Genomic DNA, 14,234 nt, shown 5'->3' with positions numbered 1-14,234 from the left:
AGTGGAGTCAGCTACCTGAGTGATAAGTTTTTATTTGTTTGATTTCCTATTATGTATCTTGAAGCCTGGCACTGTCACCCACTCATCAAATCCTGCCAATGTTCCTTTACTGTTTGCCACTCAATACTCTGTTCTTAACTTTACTCCCTCAATATCCAGAATCTTTTCTCTGCAGGACATTTGATCTCTTTCTTGGTTTAGACTTGGTGCCTACAGCTATTCAAAACTAAATATGAGCAACTAAATTGGCATGGTTCTGCCTCCAGCTTTACTAGTCATAGTTCGGATCCAGATCACCTCCTAATTTGGCTGCAACTAAATTTCAAATCTATTTTGTTTAATTACATTTTGGTCTTTGGAAATTTGGACCAAAGCTAAATACAACAGTTCAAATGATAGAAAATTGAAGTGCTGAAAATGTATATTTTCTTCATAGAAACATAGAAAACCTACAGCACAATACACAAAATTGTGCCGAACATGTCCTTAACAGTAATTACCTAGGGTTAGCCATAGCCCTCTATTTTCCTAAGCTCCATGTACCCATCCAGAAGTCTCTTAAAAGACCCTATCATATCCGCCTCCAACACCATCAGTGGCAGCCCATTCCACTCACTCACCACTCTGTATTAAAAACTTACTCCTGACCTCTCCTCTGTATCTACTTCCAAGCACCTTAAAACTGTGCCCTCTCATGCTAGCCATTTCATCCCTGGGAAAAAAACCTGTGACTATCCACACAATCAATGCCTCTCATCTTCTTATACACCTCTATCAGGTCATCTCTCATCCTCTGTGGCTCCAAGGAGAAAAGGGCGAGTTCACTCAACCTATTCTCATAAGGCATGCTCCCCACTCCAGGCAACATCCTTGTAAATGTCTTCTGTACTCTTTCTATGGTTTCCACATCCTTCCTGTAGTGAGGCAACCAGAAATGAGCACAGTACTCCAAGTGGGATCTGATCAGGGTCCTATATAGCTGTAACATTACCTCTTGTCTCTTAAACTCAATCCCACGATTGATGAAGGCCAATGCATTGAATGCCTTTTTAACCACAGAGTCAACCTGTACAGGTTTGAGTGTCCTATGGACTCAGACCCCAAGATCCCTCTGAACTTCCACACTGCCAAGAGTCTTACCATTAATACTATATTCTGCTATCATATTTGACCTACCAAAATGAACCACTTCACACTATTCTGGGTTTAACTCCAGCTGCCACTTCTCAGCCCAGTTTTGCATCCTATCAATGTCCTGCTATAACCTCTGACAGCCCTCTGCACTATCCACAACACCCCCAACCTTTGTGTCATCAGCAAATTTACTAACCAATCCCTCCACTTCCTTATCCATGTCATTTATAAAAATCACGAAGAGTAGGGGTCCCAGAACAGATCCCTGAGGCACACCACTGGTCACCGACCTCCATGCAGAATATGACTGGATCCACAAAACAATGACCCCTTGGATCCTATGCCTCCTAACTTTCTCAATAAGCTTTGCATGGGGTACCTTATCAAATGCCTTGCTGAAATCCATATACACTGCAACTACTGCTCTACCTTCATCAATATGTTTAGTCACATCCTCAAAAAACTCTATCAGGCTCATAAGGCATGACCTGCCTTTGACAAAGCCATGCTAACTATTCCTAATCATATTATGCCTCTCCAAATATTCATAAATCCTGCCTCTCAGGATCTTCTCCATCAACTTACCAACCACTGAAGTAAGACTCACTGGCTTATAATTTCCTGGGCTATCTCTACTCCTTTTCTTGAATAATGGAACAAAATCCGCAACCCTCCAATCCTCCGGAACCTCTTCCGTCCCCACTGATGATGTAAAGATCATCGCCAGAGGCTCAGCAATCTCCTCCCTCGCCTCCCACAATAGCCTGGGGTAGATCTTGTCCGGTCCCGGAGATTTATTGAACTTGATGCAACTTCATTGGCAGTCGAGTATTTTCACCTTGAAGCTATCACATCAGAAATTTTATTTTTGCTCTGGTGATTTTATTGAAAATCAATTGTAAATTTACAACAAACAGTATTAAAGGCACTTAACTCTTAATTTTATGGAATGGAGGTAATAAACATTATTTCTAACTAATCATTTTGCTAATTACGGTTAAAATAGATTCTTTAAGCCCAAATTGGCGTAGATTTTTAGTAAGACTTTGCCCTTAAATTCATGCCTTTTAGGCCCTCCATTGTTTGTGGTAGACCATTGATGTTGAGCAATGTCTGTCTATGTGATACACAAGCTGGGTTGGTACGATTTGGAGAGCAAGCTGTTGCCCCTGAAGTAGGCTCCCTGCCTCCAAACAGCTGATGAAAGGGACAGCAGAGACAAATACAGTTTGGTACCAGCAGCATCACAGGAGTTACCAGTCAGCATTGAACTCAAGTAGGACTGCCTTAATATGTATACAGATTTTAAAAAATACTCTAAACTCCAGAATTGTTTTTATGAAAATAATTGCTATTGCTTGGGAAATTTCGACAGAAGGACGACAGGAAGCCTTTTATATACATGATATACTTACTTTATGGTGATAGTATTGTGTTGTTATCGCAAGAACCTCAATACCAAGACTAGCGTGTTTCAATTGTTCATGGAGAGACTGGAGCTGTCTGGTCTGTTCCCTACATCTTTCCTTCAGTCTCTGGATGGTTTGGCGCTCACATTCTCGTGACTGGTGGTCAAATTTTGCTGAAAATCCATTTCTCGTAACAGCTGGAGCAGGCTTTAATTTGCTGAGTCCTTGGGGAGAGGTGAAACCAACATTAGAGATTCGAGGCAAAGACATTCATCAAGTTTAAAAACCAAACCTATGTATAATGTTTGTAAGCAAAATCACTTTTTAAAAATTCTGTACCATCCAGCATTGATTGCATGGACAAAACTTCATTAATAGTTGCATCTATTTAAAAAGATTAAATGCCAGTGATAATTAAAACTGAAGTCACTTTAATAAAGGATGTAATTAATTTCATTGGTCATGGTCTGTTTAAAGTGTACAACATACAAGTATCCAGCAGAGTAAGATAGGACCATTGAAAGAAGAGAGGAAAAAATGTGATTTAAATGCAGTACTCACTAGATTAGTTATTCAGGGTAGATTAAGCTCATGAATAGGCAGACTCATCATCAAAGCTAATATTACAAAGTGGAAATAAGGGTCAATGTACTTCAGATCTCTTACAGTGTAACTGTGCCCTCTGTGAATTCTTCATATTCAGAATTATTTGCTTATCATAAATTTGCATTAAGTCACCTGAAGGAATCATGCTTTGAATGAGGGTTAACGCTTAAACGGGTGCATTTATCCTCAGAGATTTGATTCAATTTGTATCAGATTATCGCCGCTGGCATTAATTGTTAAAAAATTTGCTCTTAGATTTACAGTCAGTCCTTTACCAGGTTGCATCTTTTGATGAGAAAGCCCAATACAAATTTTGAGAATCCAAAAAAAACACTGAAGTTTGATTGGTAAGTACAACACTCCCTGTTCAACAGTTCAAGGAGTACGCTCACCACCTCATTCTCAAGGGAAATCAGTGTTGCTGGCTTTGGCAGCAATGCCTACATTGTTAAATGAATATATTTTTAGAAATGACTGCAGCATCTTCTATTGTCATGTTAGTATACAGTACGGTTTTCTATCTCTGGCCTAAACAATTCCATATGGATTTTACAATGTGCTAACGCTAAAATCATAAGGTAGCTATATAAAGCTCTTTATAAACATGTATATACACATATAAATTAGTACTCATTATCACTGTTAGCTATCACATTATTGAACTATGATGGTTAATAGACAATTGCTTAGATTTTCTGCTTGTTGAGTACTAACTTCAATAGTTTTTAATATACAGAATCCAGATTTGCACTTAATGCACCTTGTAGAATAGTAGTCTGTGTGTTTTAAATACTTGTGGAAACTAGAGCAGATCATGGGAATGAGAGATTTGTGTTCTTACTCATAAACTGAATAAAAATCACCAGACCACTGCAACTTATTCCAAAGGTCAACTTGTCTCCTCTCTTGCCCAAAAAGTATGCGGGGGTGGGGGATAAAAAAAAACAAGAACTGTCTGCTGTATGATCATTATTCCTGACTGGAGAATTCACTTAAATATTCCCCTTTATGGTGTGGAAACTTGACTGAGATTTCTAGCCTTTAGCTTCAAGAATACGCTACAGACTTCTTTGACCGAAAGTCTTAATATGAGTATCCTTTGATTTACGAAAGGGCATGTTGTGGGGGAACGTTGTTTTTAAGCAGAAACATGTAACTTGGAAGATTTTCCGATGTAAAGAATTTGATTGTGTTGTATCAAGAACACCTATCACTTAAAACTACATTAAGATTCTGAAATAATAAAACATCCTCTTACTAAGAATTAAATCTTAAAATAAGACAATAAGTTAATCATGATTCACTCTTTTAGTGTCAATAAGACATTGGAACAGAATTAGGCCATTCAGCCCATCTGGTCTGCTCTGTCATTCTATCATGGCTGATCCTGGATCTTACTCAACCCCATACACCTGCCTTCTTGCCATATCCTTTGATGCCCTGACCAATCAGGAAACTATCAGTTTCCATCTTAAATATAGCCACAGACTTGGCTCCTACCACAGCCTCTGGAACAGCATTCCACAGATTCAGTACATAATGTGTCCTCACCAAATAAAACATATAACACATCTCTTTCCTTCAGCTCACACCACCACTCTCCCCTACATTCTGTCATCTGTAACACAACTATTTCTCTCTCATCAGCTTCCCTCCAACCATTGTTTCATATTGCAAATTAAATCTTCAAGAAATAATTTCATGCAAGAATTTGTGAAGATACTTGCTCAAAGGAATACTTGTATTCCTCCAATAACAATATTACATGTAGACGAAGGCTAAAATGTCATTGTTGTTCTTTGTTAGATTTCTTAATGGAGTGGATTTAATTTATGCAATAATTTGAACAAGCATTGGATTCCAAGGATTGCAAGTAAATGCTGTCCAATTTGTTCAAAACATTTAGATCAGCCTATAGTCTGTCTCTCCATAGCATTTAATACTTGCATACTTTTGTCATTTAAGAACTTGTTGAGGTTTCTTGATCCAAATCATTGAAAAAGGTAGAGAGCAATAACTAGCTTAATACTGATCTCTGTGTACTTTACTGGAGACTGATCTCTATGCTAAATAACCTTCAGATTCCCATCTCCTGAACTCATTAGAGTTGCCTGCTGTTTAGTTACTTCTGGTAACTGATTTCTTTCTTGTTAATTTACAGAATTGCAGAAGGTCAACATTTATTTCAAATTAACATCCTTTATTGACAAGTGCATATTACCACCAATTGAACTCCATTTCAACACAATTACATTGAAGTATGTGATCTAAAGGGCAGTTATCAATGTTTTATAAATCTGAACCTTGAAAACCTGGTAGTTAGGAAAGGTTAGGAAGCCCTACCATGCTAAATATCCTCTGCTCAATAGCGGCTGATGCTTATTGGTTTGCTTGTAGAATTGCAAAAGTACAAGTTTTATATGAACATTGTAACTCTTGAATCAATTTAAAGTATGAAAATAGAAGTCCTCAAACCAGGTAATTTTGCATTGTAGGTTTTCATTTGGGGTCTGATTCAATTTAGTACTTTGGCAATTGAATCTTTTTAGTTTCCCTTTACACACTTCCAAATCTGATTCAAATGTTGATCTAATTTCTATGGAGTATTTTTCTGTGAAAGCTCCCACTGAACTCGCTCATGTATTGCTTGTCAAGAAGTAGTAAGACTAATTACTGACATTATGCATTGGAGAATGAGGGCAACAATCTGCTGGAGTTTGGTAAGGCGTTTGACAAGGTCCCTCATAGGAGGCTAATCCAAAAGATTAAGATGCATGGGATCCGCGGCAAATTGGCTGCTTGGACACAGAACTGGCCTGAGCACAGAAGGCCGAGGGTAGCAGGTAACCACACAGTGGAGCTGGAACTCTGTGATTAGTGGTATTCCTCAGGGATCTGTGCTGGGACCTCTGCAGTCTGTGATGTATATAAATGACCTGGATAAAAATGTACGTAGATGGTAAGTTTGTGGATGATCCCATGATTGATGGAGTTGTAGATAGTGTAAAAGACTGAAAAAGAACACAGCACGATTATAGATCAGTTGCAGATAGGGACAGAGAAATGGCAGGTGGAGTTTAACTCAGATAAATGTGAGGTTTGCATCTTAGTAGGGCAATGCAAGGAGACAGTACCCTATTAAGGCCAGTGTTGCTGAGCAGAGAGATCCTGTGGTTCAAGTTCATAGCTCCTTGAAAGTGGCTACGCAGGTCAATAAGGCAGTTAAGAAGGCTTATGGAATACTTGCTTTTATTAGTCAAGGCATTGAGTTCAAAAGTCAAGAGGTTACATTGAAACTTTATAAAATTCTGGTTAGGCCATATCTGTAGTATTGTGTACAATTCGGGTCGCCCCACTATCAGAAGGATGTTGAGGCTTTGGAGAGGGTGTAGAAGGTGTTTACCAGGATGCTGCCTGGTTTAGAATCCATATACTGTCTCGAGAGGCTGAATAAACTTGGGTTTCCTTCTAGAGTGTCGGACGCTGAGGGGAGATCTGATAGAGGTTTACAAGATTATGAGAGGCATAAATAGAGTGGACAGACTATCAGTTTCCCAGGGTTGAAATGTCTAATACTAAAGGACATGAATTGAAGGTGAAAGGGGTAGGTTCAAAGGGGATGTAAGGGGTAACTTTTTTACTCAAAGTCATGGATGCCTGGAGTGTGCTGCCTTGTATAGTGTTACAGGCAAATAATTAGCGGCTTGGATAGGCACATGAATGTAAGGAAGATGGAGGGATATGGACATGGTGGAAGTAGGAGGGATTAGTGTTTGGGAGATTTTGATTTGCTTTTTAGCTAGTTCGGCACAACACTGTGGGCTGAATGGCCTGTTCCTGTGTTCTACTGTTTTATATTTTATTATGGATTGAAAACTTCACAAACAATTTTGACTTCACTGTTGGTGCACGAACAACAATTATGATTTTAATTTCCAAACACAGGCAAGGAATTCAAAACAACTTTTCTTATAATTGAATGAGCCAACTCCTTGCAGAAATAGTCTTCTGTTTTATTGAGCTACAATGGACACTGGCATGCTTATTTATCAATTTCTGAACGGAGAGATAATTTGTCAACTTTCACCCATTGAATTCACTGTCCAATATCATTGTTGCCATTTACAATATCTCATAAACAATATTTCTGCTAAGTGCATGTAAACAAGTGTTTCCTTTCAAAACCATCTAATCGTATGTTATTACTCCCCTATGGCTACAAGCAAGTAGTTAGGAAAGTTATTGTAAGAACAGTTTCACAGCACATTAAAGCTGTTTTAAACTACAGAATTTCCTATATCCATTGTTAATCACAGTTGTCATCCCAGTGTTATAATGTATTTGTGGCACAGAAGCTACCATTCATCCCAAAAGGTGTTTATTCTCCAAATGTCTTTTTTCACCTCTGTTTAATTAAGATCACCAACAAACTCTGCATTATTATCACGTGTTCATCTATAGACTCTACAAATACAGCCATATTATTTTTGCCCTAATTCTTATGTTTGAGGTAGTGGGTTTCCCTTCCTGAGTAGACTTCCTATGGAGTTTATTAGTATAATTGTTCTATTAATACAATTATTCCAATGGACTTTACATTCATGGTCATTAGTTTTATTGCTCCCATCTTGCTTTTTTTGCTTTTCAAATGTTTCAGAATTTGAAAGACATCTGTCTAATTTGTTGACTGGCACTCTAGTCTGTCCAATCTATTCATATTCCTACAACCTCTCGTATTGGTCTAATGAATCTCTTTGAAACCTTCTCCAATGGTTCAAACATTCAGCAGGCCAGGAAAAGAGTCCATGTTTCAGGTCAAAGATTCTTTAACATGAAACACTAATTCCATCAATCTTTGCCCAGATGTCATTTGATCCGTTTGTGTTTTAGGCTTTTTCTGTATTTTTTATTTCAGATTTCCACCATATCTGTTTTTTTATTTTCATAAACTCCTGCTAGATGCGAAAGTTAAAAATGAATGGGCAGCCCTGGGCAGTAAGATTCCATTCTTGAGAACTATTTGTAAACAAATTTCTTCTGTAAGTCATAAATGAACAATTTCACTGAGAGTTGATTAACATGAACATTTATTTATTGTGTTCCCCCCCTCCCACTCCTGCCCACAGTTGCTAAGATACAGAATGAGAATGTTTCATATCCAGTGGGACTTTAGACAAGCTTACAACAGCCAAAATGTTGCTATCAATGACTGTTAGATTGCTTGATAAAGTATCTTATAACTATCAGTAATAGAAAATGCCATGTCAGTTTCCAAAGCAAATTTCTCAGATGGCCTCCGACTGTGAAAAGGAACCCACAATCTTCTAAGGCAATTATATATTTTTTTTAAAATGGGAAGGCTACATACAAACTTCTTTTTAAGATTGGTTGTCACATCAAATAAATAGCTGCTATTCCATAACTCCTGATGACACTTGTATTTCTATAAATAATTTTCCTATCCTGAAAAATTCACTTTAAGAATTTATAAGAAAATTTGCATGAAGTTGAATTTCTGCAAGCCAGGCCCTATGAAACCTGGGGAGCTCATGTACCCATGATCTTAGTCACTGCTAATTTTACTTTTGGGGTCAAGGTAGTTGGTTTGGAAAATCAGAAAATATTGGACTGTATGACTTCCTTTCGCTTCATGCTAAAATGCGCTACTTTGCATATCCATGTTAAAATTCATTTCCCAATTATGTGCTAATTCTATATGTTAATTTATAAGCTTCCTGTATTTTGTGGTAATCTTATTCTGAATTAACTACACATTCTAATATGATGCTCTACCATCATAACCTTACTAATGTCACTTTTGAATTGGCTACACAGTGGATTTGGGACAACTCTTAAAGACCAAATAATTAATCAACAAAAAAATCCGAGAATTCCTTCATTTATTTAGGACACCATTCTGTTTAATTGGGACAGAGATTCTGCTGAATATTTTATCTTGTATCAGTCGTGTCCATTTATGTGGCTGTTAGACTCCACACCGTGCTTGGAGCGAGCAATTTTTAAATAATGTCAGTCGTGTGTGTTTGTGCTCAAAAAGCAGTCTCTGATAGTAGGTGAGAATCAAGCAGTAAAATCACTCAGAACTGTTTTGCTCACTATCATTTCAAGCTTTCAGGCTTGGAGATGCCAGAAACAGCAGAGAGTGGAAATGAAATGATTTCACTACTTCAGCAAGTTGGGAACTATGAAGAATTTGAAAGTATTGACAATCATCTTGAATGTTACAATGAGAATGAAGATTTGAAGAATGCAACAATTTCTAACTTGCTTCAGCATGTGCACTTGTGTGGCTGTTAGACACTGCACTGTGATTAGAGTGAACAGTTTTAAAAATGGCATCTGTTGCATATGCTTGTGCTATGTTATTCATTTGGGCGGAATTAAAAAGCAGTGACTTTTGACAGTACTTCATGTAGGAAGGCCATTACCTGCACTAGGTACCTACACTGATTTTGTTCTTTTACAGTCTCAAAAGAACATGGCAGTGTACACTGGGTTAATTCCTCCGTCAATAACTATTAGGAACTAATACACAGTTGTACTGTAGTAATATCGGTAGTGTTCCAATTTGTTTGTATTTCATTTAAATACTCAATTTATTACTTTTATTGTCTTTTTTAAACACTTTCCATGAAACTTCAGGTAACTGGGGCACCCATTTAATTGGGCCAAAATGTACAGGTTCCAATGTGTCCCAGTTAACTGGAATCCATTGTATTTGGATTTTGGTAATAACTTTTCTATTTATAATCTATGTTCCTTGATCAATATTACCTTTACCTTGATTGAATATTCAATATGAAAAGAATTAATTATTATTTTCCAGAGGAACTTGATGCAAATAATTTCTAATAAAATAGCTCTCACTTCTAAAAGTTGATTCTTATGAAACAGTCGTCCATTTACTGTTTTTATCTAATAACCTCTTATTGTGGAAAATCAGAAACATTTTGCTATGTGAGTACTCACTAAATTCTCTACCATTTAGATATGCATTACCTGTAATGACCTATTAACATGGGCAAAAGTTCAGCATGGTTACAAGAAATTGGCAGAGAAACAGGGTGATTTTGAGCCAAAAATACAGTACACCTATTGTGTGTGCCAGCTTTTTGTAATCTCAGCAGTTGATGAACATTTGAATGAGCAATATCATGAAAGTACTATACAATTAATTAATAATAATGTCATTGAGATTACAGAAATGATTGGTGAACTTCAAACTTGAAACTTAAATTGCCACTGGTTTGAAAAACGTACATGAGTTGCCATCAAATACATCATGGGATCTCAGAGTTCCTTGCATTGCTTTAATCCTGTATTATTCTGGTTTTGCAAGAAAGATTAAGGAAGGATATAAAGTACCACCCCATCTAAGTGGGAATAGCTGAAATCTTGTATAGCTTGGCTAATGCAACACAGTTTAACAAAAACTTTTGCTACTTATCTCTGGAAATTGAGATCAGGGTTGTGGTTAAAAAAGATTATCTAGAATTATACTATGTTTCTGGAATACAATTTTTACTGTTCCTGGATGATTTACATCATTGACCAATTTATTTGAAGAGTTTCTTTCATAAGTTCTTACCTGCCAGCTTTGGTGTTTTGCTAATCATTCATCAGAAAGTGCATAAATGCTGCCTGGGCAGAGCGAAAAGCATTATCAAGGATGCATCTCACCCTAACCATGGACCTTTTACTCTCCTCCCATCTGGTAGGCGCTACAGGAGCCTCCACTTCCGCACCAGCAGGCACAGGAAGAGCTTCTTCCCTGAGGCTGTGACCTTGCCGAACTTCACATCACAGCGCTAAGCAGTATTGCACCCATATTGTCATTACATTTTTAATCTTTTTTTATTGATTTAAAAATATATAAAATACAAATCAGAGGAGAAGTTACATCAAATGCATATTCCAATGGAAGTACAAACAAAAAAGGAGTGTACACTGTTAAAATCATATATAGTATAATATTGTATACAACAAGTGTATGGGACATTGGAAAAAAAAGTTGAATTTCCCCATGGGGATGAATAAAGTATCTATCTATCTATCTATCTATCTATCTATCTATTGAGATCCTCAATATCCACAACTCCTCTTAACAATACAAAAAAGAGATCAAAAATTCCCATTATTAAGAAAAAGAAAAAAAAGAAAAAACCCCACTAAACTAACCTAAAACAAACAAAAAAAAAAAGACTGGGCATTCCATTTGAGGATATAATTACAAAAAAAAGGGGGGAAAATCCTTCCGGTCAAATCTGAAAAGTCACAGCGAAGAAGGAAAAAGATTACCTAATAAAATGAAAAAAAAGTAAAAAGAGAGAAAATTTAAATCATATGAAAATATTGAATGGAAGGTTGCCAGGTTTGCTCAAATTCATATTGTATTGTCTCAGTACTTTTATATTTGTGTGCTGTAGCATTTACTTTTTATTCACAGTTATTTTGTAAATAACACTATTCTTTGCATTTCTGGTTAGATGCTAACTGCATTTCATTTGGCTTTGTATCTGTACTCGGCACAATGACAATAAAGTTGAATCTAATCTAATCTAATATCAATACTTCCAATGTTATTAATCTGATAAAACAACGAAAGAGCTGGCAAACAAGAGACGTACTTCGTGATCTACTTTTTTCTAGTAAAACCAATATCTGTCCAAGTTAGTTGGTCATTCAGTCTACTGGTAGAGTATTCAGTGAATGCTGAAATTGGACTCCAGCAAACCATCTAAGATGAAAGCTCTAAATGGATAATCAATGAAGAGAGAATCACATTTGAAGTGAGTAGTATTTCAATGAGATGTGATTAGGATTAGATTGAGTTGTCACTATGCCAATGAAAATGGACTGAGGTTGAAGAGTTTAAATGTTAATTTAATGAAACCTAAAAAAATCCACAAGAAAATTACAGTGAATGTGGCTAATTCACTTCTTACAAGAAGTAATTTGCTTCTCCAATCAATTGTAACAAAACAAGCTGAATTAACAGAAATTGCTGGAAGCACTCATGAGACTGAGCAGCAATTAAGGTCAAAGAACTGTCTGGAACTGAAAAAGAGGGGAAACAAGATAATGTTACATTGCAGAGAAGGTGGGGGTGGGATGGCTGGGACCAGGGGAATATCTCTGATAGGATGACATTAAGCTTACCAAAAAAGATACCAGTGTTTTCAGAGTTCTCTGATCAACAGACACTTCTGGCGACATGTTTTAGAGGAGAGATGTTTTTTAAGCTGTGAGATCTAGGTCAGAACTATTGCTATCCAAAAGGAAAGAGCTGGAAGTGCCCAGAACATCAGAGAGAGTCTAATATTAACACCCCAAGGCTAAATTTCTCTGGATGGAAAATGTGATGATGTTCCTCAAATTTTCATCAGGCTTCACTAAGACACCATAGGAAGATGCAGACAGACAGTTAGAGCAGCAGCTGTTTGGAGAATTAAAGCCATGGAACTGGAAGCATAGGATTGTTCTGCAGACAGAATAGAGGCAGCCTGCAAAGTGGTCACATGATCTGCTATTAGTTTCTCCAGTGTAGAGGAGGCCACATTGTTAGCAGTGATTGAAGTACAAGTGAACCACAATCTCACATTCAAATCCATGGATCATGGGAAAGGAAAACATTTCAATCCATTTAGGGACCTAAAGAGTACTTCAAAATTAAGTAGTCCTTACAATGTACGATACCACATTTGCAGCTTACGATGTAGTTTCCTCTACTTTGAACAAGCTAAAAGCAGATTCTGTGTCTACTTTTCAAAATTCCATCAATTAGTACACAAGCACAACCCAGAGCTGCCAGCTGTCTGCCACTTTAATTCTCCACCCCACTCTTATTTAACCTAACCACCTGTGGACTCCTGCATTGTCTAGCATGGTTCCAATGTAAGATTGCCTACTCGGATTTTTACAATTTCTGGTAACTATCTTTTTCTATTTATGAGAACTTTCCAGTTCTATTTTAAGGTTAGCCCTCTATTACATTAACTCAGTTTTTCTCTGTCCACAGCCTCTGTGTGCTTTGCTGGGTACTTCCAGCAATCTCCTTTTGGTTTAGGGTTCAGTATCAGGTCCCTTCTACATTTCAGAGCTTTAATATGTCCCTTCGTTCTCATTCTCGTTTTCTCTCTCTCTCACACCACCTGCAGTAACCCATTAACTAGATAACTCCATAAACATTGGAATCGTGTACTTGGGAAGCTTCCTTCACCCTATCAGAAATATCCCCCTTGTTCTATCCAATCCTCCCCTCCCCCTTCTGCTATGAAATTATGATGAAGGTTTCACAATCTGAAACATTAACTCTGCTTCTCTGTACAGCTGCCATCTGACATGCTGAGTGTCTGTAACACTTTCTGTTTTTATTTTAGATTTTCACATTCAGCAGCTTTTGCTTCATTCTCAAAGCGAATGTGTCTGCTGGGCATGCAATTACATTAGCAGATGTCAACCTTACAAATTGCACTTCACTTTGAACTTAGAAATAGGGTTATGCTGAATCAGTTAGTAATAATACCATAACAGTTCTGCATTCCTTGCAATGTTTTAAAACTTTTAAATTAAATTGGTCTATTATTGCCTCATGCATTGATGTAAGGTGATAAACTTGTTTGCATACTGTTCATTCTGATCGATTCACTATAGTGGGGCATTGAAGTATTGCATGGTAACCCAATAAGAGAGCAGAATAAAGTTTTACAGTATAGAGAGAGTGCAGTACAGGTAAACTGCAAGTTGTAAGCTTACAATGAGGTAGATTATGAGGTCAAGAGTCTATCTTATCATACTAGGGAACAATTCAATAGTCTTAGAACCTGGGATTGAAGCTGATTTAAGGAATATGTTTTATAGATTATTTACGTACCTGGTGAGTGAAGCTTACTGGCAGGAATGACTAATCTTTTTGGTGATGAAATAATTGATTTTGGAACATCGCGATCTTTTTGAACCTCCTTCTTCAATGCTGTTTAAGGAGATTAACAAACAATTTATTATATAAAGGCTCCTCAGGTTTTTCCACACATGCATAACTCAAGGGTCATGCTTAAAGCCAGA

The 14,234-nt window shown here is 37.1% G+C and overlaps 1 protein-coding gene across 9 annotated transcripts in view; it reads right to left on the bottom strand.

Moving 5' to 3' along the window:
• Positions 1-14,234, bottom strand: part of LOC140726875 (microtubule-associated tumor suppressor candidate 2-like) — a 442,790-nt gene that overhangs the window by 86,404 nt on the left and 342,152 nt on the right. For all 9 annotated transcript variants that reach the window (XM_073043825.1, XM_073043824.1, XM_073043822.1 and 6 more), the window contains 2 exons: positions 14,044-14,142; positions 2,550-2,767 (listed from right to left, as the gene is read on the bottom strand). In XM_073043825.1, the coding sequence (XP_072899926.1) occupies positions 2,550-2,767; positions 14,044-14,142 (317 nt within the window). The remainder of the gene's footprint in view (positions 1-2,549; positions 2,768-14,043; positions 14,143-14,234) is intronic.

This window comes from Hemitrygon akajei, chromosome 4 (assembly GCF_048418815.1).
Source record: "Hemitrygon akajei chromosome 4, sHemAka1.3, whole genome shotgun sequence".
Classification (NCBI taxonomy): Eukaryota; Metazoa; Chordata; class Chondrichthyes; order Myliobatiformes; family Dasyatidae; genus Hemitrygon; species Hemitrygon akajei.
This window is presented reverse-complemented; position numbering and strand designations above follow the sequence as displayed.